At 36.7% G+C, this 16,328-nt stretch overlaps 1 protein-coding gene across 11 annotated transcripts in view; it reads left to right on the plus strand.

Moving 5' to 3' along the window:
- LOC125683712 (engulfment and cell motility protein 1-like) overlaps positions 1–16,328 on the plus strand; it is a 59,371-nt gene that overhangs the window by 24,556 nt on the left and 18,487 nt on the right. For all 11 annotated transcript variants that reach the window (XM_056158418.1, XM_048925149.2, XM_048925167.2 and 8 more), the window contains 3 exons: positions 11,059–11,181; positions 15,706–15,816; positions 16,021–16,128. In XM_056158418.1, coding sequence (XP_056014393.1) covers positions 11,059–11,181; positions 15,706–15,816; positions 16,021–16,128 — 342 coding nt within the window. The remainder of the gene's footprint in view (positions 1–11,058; positions 11,182–15,705; positions 15,817–16,020; positions 16,129–16,328) is intronic.

Raw genomic sequence — 16,328 nt, forward strand, 5'->3', positions numbered from 1 at the left:
GTAACAAAAGAAATGGCATCTATGTTTGAAACATCAAAGATTTATCACTCTTGGTTCAAAAGATAAAGTTTTTGAACAGTACGTCAAAGTTCAAGGCAAAGGTCATTAGGTCAAAACAAAGGTCTCTTCATGAGGCATCTATATATGTAAAATATCAAAGCCTTATCCCTATTGGTTCAAAAGACATAGCCCAGGTTGAAGTTTTTAAAAAAAAAAATAGGTCAAGGTCACAAGGTCGAAAGTCTTGGTACTACATCAAAGGTCTCTTCATGGGGAATCAATAAGGGATATATCAAAACCCTAAATCCTTGGTTTAGAAGATATAACCCAAGTTAAATTGTTTCCTTAAAGTGGCGCCGACGCCAACACTAGGGTCATTACAATACATGCAGCTCTCCGGATAGTCGTCCCGGTGAGCTAAAAGGAATGTGCATGTTCTTTTCTTGTCTTTCTTTTGTTTTTTATTCTTACATGTAGCATATTATTCTACCTTCTAAATCCATGCGAAAGGGTTCGAAGCAGCCATATTCAATACCAGAAATTAATGATTATAAACATCATATTGAGAGGAGAGGGGTGGTAATGGTAAAATGCTCTTAGATAGTGAATGATCTTGTTAAAATCATAAAATATTCAATAATGTTGAATATATCTAAATACAGAAATATTCTTTGCATTCGCACTCCACTCCCAACACCATTACACGTACAAATGAAATATAGCTTAAATACCAACTGACAGTAATCACATAAATTGCACCGAAGATGAAAGTCAGATAATAATAACATCCGAATTCGCACAAAAGTAAAGAAGTTCGCTTGTAATATAATTTGTAATGAAATGTATTGTTTATACCTGACCCGGCTGGTATAGTCTGTCCTGTCTAAACACGTACAGTGTAGGTGGAGAGGCCCCGTAGTTGGCACTCATCACCAGGGCGGAGGATGTGGGCGGGTAGCAAATTTTTTATAGAACCCCCCAACCTCCCTAAAAATTACTTTTAACACAACCCGAAGCTCAAAATCCTTAATAATGATAATAATGGGGGGGGGGGGGGGGGGGAGGGGTTCCAAGGATTTAATTCATCAGTTCAAGCTTCCATTTCAATTGTTTATTGATTGTCATAAAAAAGTAGAGGGGGGGGGGGAGGCGGGCTGATTTAGCTAAAGAGACCTGATCGAAATAATCTTCGGTTTCCCTGTCAGATAAATGATTTTTCCAAATTTTTTCCCGATCAATTTCTCATGATGAACAAAGTATAGTGACGATCCAAACTCTACCCACATCAATGACTTTAAGAAACTACATTAGCATATACATATACATAATACCATCAGTTTACAATATCTATATATTTGTTGTTGGTAAAATAGAGTGTACTGTCCGTAATTGTCGTGCTCTAGACACTCATAAGAGGAACGCGTCTGTCCAATTCAACTCTTTAATTCTAAACTCCATAACTAAGCAATTTCACAAACCGCGTGGCTGAGGTTGTCAACATCAATTACTGACTTAATACTAAATATATAGCTTTCGCTGATAGAGCACATTCCTAAGTGTGGGAAAACATTTAATCTGAATGAACTATTTAAGATATAGACATTACATCCCTCTTCACCTTAGACAAAAGCAAATTTTTAAAATTTTAGAAATGACAGCCTGTTGATTTAAATTTTAAAATGCTAACAAACTCATTTTTATAACATCAAAACAAAATTATTATAATCTAATAACTAATCTAAGAAGTCAGAAAATTATAATCTAATAATAATAAGTCAGGTCCCTTTTTTCCTCAAGTGGTCACATAGTCTCTTAGATACGCAGGTGGCTTGTGTTCCCGGGATGGTCTTACGGTATCTGTGACAGAACGGTCTTTATCAGATTCATCTCCGGATTCTTCTGCGCTAATTTCCGGTTCACGCGATTCTGTTTCATTTTCGCGGTTCGATATGAATTTCTTTACAGCTGTGCAGTTTCGCTTTACTGATGATCCATTTTCATCTTCGAGTGTCACTGCATTCCTGCATTTCTCCCTCACGACAAACTTTTCAGGCGCGAACTCGGTTGACAGCTTATCGCGCTTAGGCTGACGTTGTACAACTGTGTCGCCAATTTCAACTTTGGACTCTACGGCGCCACGCCTCTCGTCCGCCCTTCTTTTGAATTTGAATTTCTGTCTCGCATCTGTTTCTCGTAATTCTTGGTGATCGATCCTTTTACTCATCTCTGGTAACTTGGTATGGATTTTCCGGTTATACAACAACTCTGCAGGGCTTTTTCCAGTTGTAGAATGCGGGGTCGTGCGATACGCAAGTAAGAACTTTGGTAATTCTCGTCTCCAATCCTTACGTTCCGCGTTTGCCGCCTTTATAGCTTTTAGTAATGTTCGGTTTTGCCTTTCTACTTCCCCATTCCCTTGCGGCCAGTATGGTGTGGTCCGAATGTGTTTGATACCATTTAAATCCAGGTATCCCTTAAACTCCTCCGACACAAACTGCGGTCCGTTATCACTCCGCATGCTGTAAGGTAAGCCGTGCCTTGCGAACATACTTTCAAGTTGGAAGATGATCCTCTCGCTAGTTATCTTCTTCATTATGGCTACTTCCTGGAATCGGGAGAAATAGTCTATAACGACTAATAGGTATTCCCCAGAGGGAAACGGTCCCATAAGGTCTATAGCCAGATCCTGCCATGGCCCGTCAGGTAAAACAGTTGTTCGAACTGGTTCGGGTCTATTGCTGTTTGTTAAAAGTTGGCATTGATGACACGCTCTGACAAATCGCTCGGCTTCTATATCGATACCTGGCCACCATACCTTCTCTCTTAGTCTCTGTTTCGTCCGGACAATACCCTGGTGTCCTTCGTGGGCCAGGGATACTGTTTGCCTCCTGAGGCACTTGGGCAATATGATGCGCGATCCACGTAATACTATTCCGTCAACGACTGAAAGCTCCGCCTCCACGGTACGAAATTTTGGACTCAGACGGCCGTCCCCCGTCTTGATCTTCCTCATAATCTCCGCGAGTTCTGGGTCCTCCGATGTTTTCTGACGAACTTCTTGGATGGTCAGTGCTTTTGGTACAGCATTTTCTGCGATGAAATACGCGTACTCCTCTGCAATGTGACGTATTCGACCAACCCGATTTCGGCTCAATCTCGATAGAGCATCAGCAGCATTCTTTGGTCCAGGTATGTAGACGATCTTATACTTATAAGGCTGTAGTCGCAAAATCCATCGCTCGATCCTGGCTGGTGGTTTTGACTTTGGAGAGTAAATGTAGGTCAGTGGCTTATGATCAGTCCAGATTTCGAACTCTAGTCCGTATATGTACATGTGGAACTTTTCACAACCGAACACTACACCCAGCGCTTCGCGCTCAGTCTGTGAGTATCTCTGCTCTACATCGGTTAGAGATCGACTTGAATATGCAATTGGTTTAAACAATCCGTCTGGTTGTTTCTGTGCTAGTATGGCTCCCAGTCCTACGGGACTTGCATCCACTATTATCCTCGTCTCGGCTTTTGGGTTGTAGTATGCTAGTGCTTCAGCACTTACAAGGGCTTTTTTAAGCATGTCAAACGCATCCTGGTGTTTTTGCGTCCACCTCCAGTGCGTGCTCTTCCTTGTTAGCTCGCGTAGTGGGGCTGCAATCGTCGAAAAATTCGGTGTGAAACGCCCGCAGTAATTAGCTAGTCCAAGAAAACTCCTTATTTCAGAACTATTCGTCGGCGTCCTGGTCTCTGATACTGCTTGGACTTTTTCTTGGTCAGGCCGGATTCCTTCTGACGAAATCACGTGTCCGAGGAATACAATTTTCGACAGACCGAATTTGCACTTTTCTCTATTTAGAGTCAGTCCCTTCTCTGCCAATCTGTCAAGCACTTTTGTAAGCTTCCTGTTATGGTCCACCTCGTCTGTTCCGTAAACAATTATATCATCAGACAAATTTCGGACTCCTTCAATTCCTTGAATGACTTGCCCTATCACCCTTTGGTAGATTTCGGATGCTGAGGAAATTCCAAACATGAGGCGCTTATAGCGATAGAGGCCCTCGTGTGTCACAAACGTAGTTATCTCCCTTGATTCCTCGTCCAGCTCTATCTGGTGGTATCCCCAACGTAAATCAAGCTTGGAGAACACCTTGCTGCCATTCATGTCTTCCAGCATTTCGTCCACCGTCGGGATCGGGTATCGTTCACGTTGAACTGCAGTATTGGCCCGTCTCATATCGACACAAATTCGAATTTCCCCGTTTTTCTTTGGCACAACGACAAGTGGTGATACCCAAGCCGTGGGGTTGTTTACCTTCTCAATTATGTCCATCTTCTCCAGCTCCTCAAGCTTCTTGTTCACGCTTTTTCTTACATTAAATGGTAAGCGTCGTAGCGGTTGTGCTACTGGAGTCACGGTTTTGTCGACATGAATTCTAAGCTGAAAATTTTTAAGCTTCCCTACTCCATCGAAAACAGTATTCCTTGAGGCAACGATCTTATCTATTTCGCTTATAACAGAACAAAGGTCTGACCCCTCGACTCCAATACGTAGAACTCCTAGCTCGACTGCTGTATCCTTCCCTAGTAAGGAAATATAATCACCTTTAACGACAGCAAATTCTGCAGATGTTTCACGTAACCCATACTTTGCAACTGTCTGAAAAGTTCCTAGTATTTGTAGTGGTTCCTTTGATCCGTAAGAAAACAATCTTTTGGTATTTCTCGATAGGGACATATTCTCGTTGTTAGCGCGCATGGCGCTCCATATATCGGAGTTTACGATGTTGCAGGTAGCGCCAGAGTCGATTAGCATTTGCACTGTAGCTCCGCCCACATTAATGTCTATCATGCCATTTGTATACTTGTCGTGCACGGCAAACGCGAACTCGTCCTCCGAAGATTCGCTCTGTACTAAATGAACATGTTTTGTACTGCGGTCCCTACCTGGTTTTGTGCGCGCGGTATCCGATTTCGTTTTACACACTTTTGCGAAATGTCCCTTTTTTCCGCACTTATTACAATTTTTGTCCTTAGTGATTGTACAATTCCTTGCAATGTGGCCCTTGCGCCCGCAACGGAAACACGTGACATCCCTCTGTGAACTTTTCTCACTCCCGTACCTTTTTGGGTGATTCACCGACGGTCTGACAGTATTAACATCAGAGTTTGAAAACGTTTCACTGCCCTTAAATCTGTCTGCTTGCTCGTCTACAATTTCGCCAGCTCGGGCTATATCCATCGCGTTTTTCAAAGTTAGTTCCTTTTCCTTTAGGAGCCTTTTCCTTAATTTTGACGATTTGCACTTTTCAACGATTTGGTCGCGAATATTGTCATCTGGCTTTTCAAACTCGCAGGTCACGGCCAACTTGCGCAGCCTAGTCACAAAACTGTCGATTTTCTCTGTTTCACCTTGTGCCGCATTTCTGAACAAATGGCGCTCGAACGCTATGTTCCGTTTTGGTTGAAAATACTCATCCAATTTCGTTTTAGCGCCCTCCAAGTCGTCTCCCGTGTCACCGAGGGTATCGAATATTTCCTGAACTTCACTTCCCGCTGAATGCAGAAACAGAGCCCTTTTTTGCGCTTTATCTGTAATGCCGGACGCTGTTAGGTAGAATTCAAAAGTTTTCTTCCATTTATCCCACCTTTGTGAGACACTGGTTTGGTCACCATTTACATCAAACGGACTTATTGCAGGTAACTGCAATGCCTTTGCCATTGTGCAATTTTTTTTTTATCCTCGTCGCCAATGTACTGTCCGTAATTGTCGTGCTCTAGACACTCATAAGAGGAACGCGTCTGTCCAATTCAACTCTTTAATTCTAAACTCCATAACTAAGCAATTTCACAAACCGCGTGGCTGAGGTTGTCAACATCAATTACTGACTTAATACTAAATATATAGCTTTCGCTGATAGAGCACATTCCTAAGTGTGGGAAAACATTTAATCTGAATGAACTATTTAAGATATAGACATTACAATAGAGAAAGGTGTAAATTTTCGCATGTTGAATCATAACCTATGATTAAGCATCAAGTATGTCATATTGTTACATTGACCACTGAAGAAGAAAGATACCGAGCAAACTGTTACATTATACATTCTATGCATTTTTATTTCACACTTTTCTTATTTTGTCCTGTCCTCATTACTTAGTGCATATATGTAAACTAATAACAAATTTTTGTCATCAGTCATGATGGTAAATAGCATTTTGCAAATTCGGGGAGGGGGGGGGGGTGCACTAGATCCTCACATGCTCCATCTGGACTGACTATAGATGCATATTTTCTTTGATTTCCTCCATATAACATCTAAGCATTCTCGGTTAATGCATGAATTATCAAGGAAAGAATGCTTTCAATTCTTCAATGACAAATTGCCTGACCACTGGTACTAGTTTGCAGTATAACAGGACGAAGTACCGGATACTTTTTAAACCCTGCCAATATTTAGAAATTTCTGGATTACATTCACAGATACTGTTATGTCTTTCACTGATATCACATAAACATGATGTACAAATTCTCAAATCCCATTTCAAGTTGGAATCATAACATTCCATAATATTGCTATCATTTTGTACCTTCTACGTATGAAGAGTGCATCAAAGGGGAGGTAATTCCAGCAACAGGTCTATTTCATTAAAAGACCCCCTTTTTCATATAAAATAGTAGATTACTGGGATTTATTTATTAGAAAATGATAAATCTATAAATTAAATTTCCAAATAATTTATGCATCTAATATCACAAATTTTAAATCTTTAATCTTTTAAAAGATAATTTTAAATGCTTAAAAATATTCATTTTTGTCAGTTTTTAAATTTTAATTGCAAATGAACGGCCAAAAGTCCAAAGTACAATTTTTTATATTTTACAGACAACGATTTGGTATCAAAGTATTATACACTTTTAAAGAAATTTAAGCGTTACTTTTGCAGCAACACCTATTTCAAAATTGACCATATAGCACAAAATGAAAAAAGTTTGGCACAATGCCAAATTACAGGCTCCATGTAATCTCTATATGGACACTTATGATGTCAAACGTGATTTCTCCATAAGTGGTTTACATGGAAATATCATAAAGTATCCATTCTTTTCATAAGCCTTCAGAATTGATTTGCATTTTTGAAAAAAATAAAACCCAAATATCTAAGGATTTTTCTTGTGTTCAAAGACTAATCCACGTGTTAATACACAATGCGCTGTTACTAAAAATAGAAACGACCTATCAATAAATTGACCTCAAATTATAATTATTCCAACCAAATACTCCAATGATATAAATGATTAGAAATGATATTGATGACCACCATTTCCTTTATTTTTATATATTTGCATGGTTTTCTCGTAGACAAGCTCTTAAAATTGAAGCAAAATTTTCAGAATAGTCAGTAAAAATGCGAGTGTCTTATTAATCAAAGCACATACACATTTATATAAATACATACACACATTTATTAGGTTTGTTACTGACTGTCTACAGAAATTTGCTGGTTTTGAAAAGTCCCAAGACCCATGGCAGACTTTAATAGTCCATAACAAAGTTAATAAGTGTTTCATTTTATGAAGGACCAGAAAGATAACTAATTTTCAATTAATTCATTTATTAGAGGTCATCATTAATACATGTATATATGTTAACAATGATTAATGATTAACAAAATGAACAATTTAGTTTTTATTTAAAGTTTCAAGTCAACAAGAAACTGTATGATTTTGTTTTATTTTATGTTGTAGTATGCCAAATTTTCAAATCAACATCTGTAAACATTACAAAGACAGTTGCCGGACACCATGTTGCCATGTAACTTTTGCTAACAGTACACTCCATATAAAGAAATTTAGGTGGTTGCTAATCACTTGACTAATTTTATCCAATAAGAGCATGATCTAGTCCTATAAGCAAACCAAATTCACATACATACAAATTTACATCCAGATATACATGTATATATACATACAAATTCACATAAATACATAAAAAAAAACTCACATGAATACACAGTGTCACATGTACAAATTCACATCCATATACATACAAATTCACATAAATTCATACAAATTCACATATAAACACATACAAATTCACATACATTGTAAATTTACATACAAATTCACATAAATACATGTACAAATTCACATAAATACATACAAATTCACAGGAATACATACGTCAAATTCACATATTAAATATATTTACATACATGTACAAATTCACATGAGTATGGCAGAGTCTAATGAAGGATCAATGCATGTGAAGTTGATTTGTAAAGGAATCAGAAAGCTGTTAAATGCAAAAAAAAAAAATTGTAGGATTCAAATAAATCACCTATCACAGCATGAGGATTGAAAACTTTTGTCATTGATTAATAATTTGCACTAAATATTTATAGACTTAATTCAAATATTCAAAGACATAATTTTCAAGTGATGCAAATCTTTGCAAATTTATGTAGGTAAATATGCAGTTGTAGCCGAATATAAACAGAAATAACCATTTCATACACATGTATCCTTAATAATACTATTTATATTTTGTAGTATAGAGATTGTTATATGTCAAGTTGAAAAGTTGGTGCTTTTATTGAAAATCAAAATACTTTGAAAACGCACAATGTGTTTATTACTGACACTCCTTCTAAATGTAAATATATGTGAATTTACTGGTGCATATCATCAGTTTAAAAGCATTTCATGTTTCTGCATTGTTTTAAAATGTGGAGAATTAGGTGTAAATAAGGAAGCAATTTGGTTCCCATGCATCCCCCTTGTTGCCAGGCTTAGATTTAAAAAGACGAGAATTGGTAGGAGGTACTTCACTAGAAGCATTTCCTTGTTTTAAATTAGGATCCATTATGTCCATAACAAAAACAACTTAGATATTTATCAGTGTGGTTTTTCTTCAGGTATATATATATATATACTTTATATTATATATATATATATATATATTTGATAATGGTATTATTTACATATTATGTTACACATGAAATAAAGTTCATTTTTAGCTGTGAGCCTAAATTTTCGTACTGGTCTCCAGTGATTTTGTTTTCTGGCCCCATTTTAAGGTTATGCGTGAAGTTTCTGACTTTTTTTCTAAATTTCTGTTACATCTCCAAAATACATGTACATAATCACCGATTATTCCAAAGATTTTTCTTCTCTTTGCTACAATAACTTAGTAATGTCCATGTATATACAACCTTCTGGAATGCATAAGCTTGTCACAACCAGGAACTATCAAAATATACTTTTCCTGGTAGTAGAACAGGGTTTTTGTAGAAACAAGATACATGTACATATATAGGATGCAGTTAAGTGAATTGTACCTGAAATGTCACGAAACCTATATATTGTTGAGAAACGTCGAGTAGCACCTAATATAGATACTCTTAGCTTTTTTCCTTGTAGACTATATGGGTGAATCAGCTATTCAATGATCTCGCAGCATTTCATTTTAAAATCAGTCAGACACAGTATGCCTCCAGATCATACATCATGTACATGTACTTCTAATAAATGGTATTAGCTCCAAATGCAGAAACATTTTCATTTGCTAAAGTAGGAATGTTCAGTATGCCTCGATCATCCAAGATACATGTAACTATAGATGTGATTATATGTAAATTCAGAAGATAGCTTGAGGAAAGAGATGGAAGTAAAATGAAGCAAATTGAATTTATTAATGTGAATTATGCCAACAATAAACATAGTGGTTATTGATCATTATTTCAAATGTGAATGGGTGCATGTGTTTCTATTTTATAGTATTTAGTATTATTATTATTATTTTTTTTTTTAATTTGCTTTGTGTGTGCGTTTTAAGAATTAAAGTATATCAAAGATTTTGTAGGTATATTTAGAAGCAGAATTTAACATCAGAAAATGCCCCAGAAAATTATTCTGTTTTGTAATAGTTGTTTGATAAGAGACTTGGTAGAGTTTTGAAAAAAAAATTGATAAAGAAGGATGAGATAATATATATAGGTAGAATAAAACTATTCCGGGAAGGGAGCTAGCTGGCATATTTAACAATAGCTCAGCTAGTACGGTTTTTGTATATTCTGATCAGGAAGTGTTTGTACATAAAGAAAAACACCATTCAAGACCAACACATTGCCTGCATACCAAATTGTTTACATATTGATGTGAGGAAGAAATCCCAGATATCTGGAGATAAATTGTCCACTACCAGCCTTGTGAGAGACTTAAACCTCATCATCTCTTTGAATGCCTCTCATTTGCAGACATTTACATACAGGAAATGACAATTGCTTGTTGGGGAATTTTAATGGTGTTGCTGGCAATGCGATAATTGACATCAAATGTCACTTTCTGTGTAACCCATGTAAATAACATGTAGTAGACAGTGAATGTTGGACTGAGGAATAGGGATTTATTTGATTTTGATCATGAATGCCTTACGATTTGACCGCCTGCAGTTATGGGTATGCTTTATTAAGTTTACTTTAGAATGTATAAAATATATATTCTGTTAGAGATCATTTCTTCATATACACATTGTTCTAGCTTTATTATATTTGACATATATTACATTGCCATATTGTTTTGTGTTTTAATTCAGCTATTTTTACGAAAGGAAGATTATGGTAGACAAATGATGAACACAGTTTGAATGTATTTTAGATCTTATTTAAAATTTTATAGAATTTTAAGATTAACCTGAGTATATATGCAATTAATGATCCCTGTAGACTGCCAGTCAATTAAGACTGTTTCATATTATCCGAGATTCTTGAATATTACCCTATCATGATGGGAAAGATGGATTCATTCTTCAGACTGATTGTGACAGTTTTAGGTTGAAAATTCAAAGAGAAAAATTTAAGTACAATTAATTAACTCATCGTAGAATTAAGGACTGGATATTCAATTTTTAAATGATTTTTACAGAGGAAAAAAGATAAATATTGGAATTAATAACTGTGTGAACACATGTACCATTAAAACATGTACCTCTGAATAACAAATGTCACTCAGGTAACTATGAATATGTACCAGTCTTTTGGACGCCTCTCATTTATTGTTTTCAGTCTGTCCTAAATGCATCTCAGACTGTCGGGTCAGAAATGGGTCACCAGTTGTATTGCCTACAGACCCTGATGCTGAACATGCATGAAGCTAGAATGAACACTCCAGCTGATGCGGAGGACCCGGTAATTATACATGTTACATAAGTCTGATTTCGTCAATTTTTAGAGGAATATAAAATCGTGGTTGTAGAAAATACAAAGGCTTCAGTAACCTCCAGCTTTATGAAAAGCCATTATCTTCCAAAGTATTTGGTCTGTTGATCCAGTTGTTTATCCATCTGTCAAGACATTGCATGTTCTGGTCAGTATTTCCTCTCAAGAATAAGATATATATACTAGAAACTTGTATATATAGTATGCATGGTCAATGTTACACTTCAAAGTTCAAGGTAATTGTTGCAACAGAAATGTTGATTTATGTATGAGTTTCAAGGTCAAGTACACTAAAACAATCTTATCACGTGCACATTAGTTTCTTATTGATATTCTTCTTTTAAGTTACTGAAACTACATACAGTCCCTGATTACGTTCTACTTGACCATTTTTCCGTTCGCTCACCGTGCATTCAGCGTGCGTTCACCGTGCGCTCTCCGTTCACAGTTTTGCATTCAGCGTGCGCTCCCCGTTCGTTTACAAAGCATTCAGCGTGCGCTCACCATTCGTTCATTGTTCAGTCTTTTCATTGTCATTTGGAACACCAAAGTGAAAGGACCAATCTTGATAGCAAGGCGAAAATGAAAATTGAACGTGTGCGTAAGAGTGGAAGGATACTTTCTTAGTATATCAGAAATTTAATTTTGAAGTACAAAATGTCAGGATTATCCACTGTGAATGCCGAAAGGTTCATTTGAACTTTTGTTAAAAACAATACTAAATGAGAGACGAATATAAGAGCTTGTCGTTATGAATTTAACCCAAGTACAAAAATAAGGCAGTTTCAGGTAATGAAAACCTCTTCCCCTGTGTTCACGATTTCGCATTTACAAGTTCGGGCACAAATTATTATAATTATTTTGCATTGCTTGACAAGAAGAGTTTTAAACAAGTCATCTCCCCCCCCCCCCTTACTTTGAAAAATAAAAACAAACGATGCTACATAATGTACATTGTACCGTATGTACGTGTCAGAATGTCAAATTGATATACCCTGTAGCTATTTTTACGCCTATATTTATGAAAGACATTGTCAATAAACTGATATTTACTACTCTTGCCAAATTTTAAACTTTTGTAACATATTTGTCCTTAATGCAAAGATGTAATTGTTTATCTGGTACGTTTCTACATTAGCCTTTAAACATTCTAAGGGTAGTTCAGTATAATAAACAGTTTTATCTACATCAAATACATACAAATATTGAACGATCTAACTGCAATCTATGGTCACATCAATAATAAAAATAGAAAGTTTTGTACTAATTATTTTCTCGGGTCGATGTAGCTGTGACAAATGAATGACACAAAATGTAAGTAGAAATATTTAATACTGTTAGGAGTGTTGATGTGTTGACACAGGGTATACTGTTGGTATTGTTTGTTTACTGCATCTATCTTGACTCCTTTCAGGGGTGTTTGTTAATTACAGGTACCCAAAAGATCAACCTCCTAAAGTTTGAAGCCATACATGAACACCTGTTATTTCTGGATATCACTACACATGTAGACTATAGTGTTTTCCTTTTCACATGCATTGTTTATATATTATACCCATGCATTAAATGTATCTATACATGTAATGGTATACACAATGTACATACAAAATTTGCTTTTGTTTGTGTATGACTGTTGCGTGTATTAATGTACAATTTGCGATAATTTTATGAAATATATACATGTATACTCGGTACTTGTACAAAAATATATTACATTGAATATATCCAGAACTGTAAAATATGCTGTATCACGATTCCGGTTTATTTAATTTTTGATGCCCCCCTTTGAAAAAGAGGGGGCATATTGTTTTGCAATTGTCGGTCTGTAGACCATGTGTTGTCCGCTTAATATCTTGAGAACCATTCACTTGATGATAATGATATTTCATATGTGGGTTAGTTATGAGTAGAAGAGGATCCCTATTGTTTTTCAGGTCAAAGGTCAAGGGTCAATCTACTCTGGACATAGGAATATAATGTCCGCTCAATATCTTGAGAACTCTTTGCTTGAAAGACATCAAACTTGGCACACTGGTACATCCTAAGGAGTAGATGACCCCTATTGATTTTGAGGTCATATGGTCAAAGGTCAAGGGTCAAACTGGGCATAGGAATATACTGAACATTCAATGTCTAGACAACCCATTGCTTGACAGACATCAAACTTGGTATGCCAGTACATCTTCAGAAGAAGATGACCCCTGTTGATTTTGAGGTCACGTGGTCAAAGGTCAAACTGGACATAGGAATATACTGTCCGTTCAATATCTTGAGAACCCTTCGCTTGACAGACATCAAACTTGGTACACTGGTACATCTTCATGAGAAAATTACCCCTATTTATTTTGAGGTCACATGTTTAAAGGTCAAGGGTCAAACTGGACATAGGAATATACTGTCTGCTCAACTTCTTGAGAACCCTTTGCTTGACAGACATCAAATGTGGTACACTGGTACGTCTTCAGGAGAAGACGACCCCTATTGATTTTCAGATCACATGGTCAAAGGTCAAGGGTCAAACTGTACATTGGAATATACTGTCTGCTCCATATCTTGAGAACCCTTTGCTTGACAGACATTAAACTTGGTACACTGGTACATCTTCAGGAGAAGATGACACCTATTGATTTTGAGGTTGCGTGGTCAAAGGTCAAGGGTTAAACTGTACATAGGAATATACTGTCCACTCAATATCTTGAGAACCCTTTGCTTGGCAGACATCAAACTTGGTACACTGGTACATCTTCAGAAGATGACTACTAATTATTTTAAGGTCACATGGTCAAAAGTCAAGGGTCAAATTGTACATAGGAATATACTGTCCGTTCAATATCTTGAGAACCCTTTGGTTGACAGACATCAAACTTGGTACACTGGTACATCTTCAGGAGTTGATGACCCCTATTGATTTTTAGGTCACATGGTCAATCCACTCTTGACATAGGAAGATATTGTCTGCTCAATATTTTGAATTGATGATACTACTCTCAATTAAATGATGTGTGTGTGTATAACCCTTTTCAATTTTGCACCATGGGGGGGGGGGGGCATATGTGTTTTACAAACATTTCTTGTTTATTAATTGATGAAATATACATGTACATGCATTTTATTACTTGATTATGAAATAAGTAAAATCCCAGGGAAAAATCCGAAATATTCCGAGTAAATAGATCATTTTGCGTTCAGCGTGCGCTCAGCGTTCGTTCACTGTTCACTTTTCGCTCTGCGTTCGCTCACTGTTCACCAAATTGCATTCACCGTTCGCTCTGCGTTCAGTCACCGTTCGCTCACCGTTCAAGTGGGAAAGAAGAACGTTTCAGGGACTGTACATACAGATGTTCAGACAGACATTAGGACTGAGATATCCATAATAATCACATTGCCAACACTGCAAGTGGTTTTGCTATGATTTGCTCTTCAGGCAGTTATACAATGTTGTATAACTGCCTAAATATTTTGGATAACAGGAGAGAGATCGATGTAGAGTTTCAAGGTGAAGAAACTATTCTACCATAATGGTTTCTTTTTAAAATCTCTACTTCAGAATGAGTTAACAATCCGATATTCTCTCTCAGGAGAAAGATACTAACTTCATTCCTTTATGTACTTAATTCACACTGCAAGAGAAATGTTATTTGCTTTCAAGTTCATATAGTCTCCTGGAAATTATGTCAAATTGTTGTCTTGTTGATATTTCTTCTCAGGAATAAGTTTACTTAGACTGTTGTCGGTAATATATATTTAACTTGACACTATAAGAGAAACACATTGGTATTGGTATATAAAGGTCAAAGTCAATGTAGCAAATCTCCTGTCAGGAATGAGATCATATCAACTTGAAACTATATCTATAATAAAAAAAAAGTATGAAAAATGTAACACGAAACTGTCAAGGTCATACATCAAAGGTCAAAAGTCAACAGAGAAATTCGCTGATTTGGTTTTCAGATGATTGATTGATTGGCTGTTTTCCACCACACTCAACAATTTTTCAGTTATCTGGTGGTGCCCAGTTTTTATTGGTGGAAGAGAGAACCCAGATACGATATACCTGGGAAGAGACCACCGACCTTTCGAAAGTAAACTGGGAAATTTTCTCACTTACCAGTGGGATTTAAATGATGTTTGTTGTCAGAGATTTGTTAACATGTGCAGTGATGAAAAGTCTGTTTGAATCAGAATTATGTACACGTCTGTAGATAATAATGCAGTGTTCTAGATATTTTACTAGTACAGTGTGCCTGGAGTTGCTTACCATGAACAATCTCAAAGTGGATGATTACTAATAGTGGGAGGGACACTCCACTTTCTGAGGGATTTTGGTAATGTGAAAATAACCAGTGATAAACTTTGAGAATATCATCCTCCGATGTGGGAAGGAGTTGGGGACAATTCTCTGGGACTGGAAACATTGGGCAGTATTGGCAGTATAGTGTAAAAGTCCTGGTAGATCGATATTATGATGTTTTGATTTTCTCCTTACTGTTGTAGAATGTTCTGAAGCAGATAGAAGCACTTGCCAAGATTTGCTTTGAGATGGACGGGGATACAAACCAAGCAGCAAATCGCAAGTCTAACCTCTACAGAAAACTTGGCTTCATGGTATGAAAAATGGGTTGTAAAAATGTTTCAGTTGACCTTTTACTGCTCTTGTGTTGTTAAGTAGCTCATAGTATATACATGTACATAAAGATAACTTGCTGCAATCCATTGGATGGTTAACTTTTGTGAATACTCTTGCTGAGTCTTTAGAAAAGTATGACTTGTACGTATCCAGGATTGTAACTGTGGCGTAATTTTTGCCAGGACCAGTCCCACCCTGCTGTTGACTTTGCAGTACACACTCCACCTGGTATGCTAGCCCTGGACAACATAGCCTACTTCTCCAACAAATACCAGGAAAACTGTGTCAAGGTTAGACAATCTTTTACCAAATACATTACCAATACAAGATCAGTATAAGCAAGCTTTACTGATCTAATTACTCTGGTGTCAGCTGGTCTGTATTTCTGTCTGTCTGGTTTTCTGTCAGGCATAAACATTCACGTTTTCATCCTCTCAAGAACCACGTTATCAATCTTGTCACAAAGCATTTTTAGCTCACCTGAACCAAA

The sequence above is a fragment of the Ostrea edulis genome, chromosome 1 (genome assembly GCF_947568905.1).
Source record: "Ostrea edulis chromosome 1, xbOstEdul1.1, whole genome shotgun sequence".
NCBI lineage: Eukaryota > Metazoa > Mollusca > Bivalvia > Ostreida > Ostreidae > Ostrea > Ostrea edulis.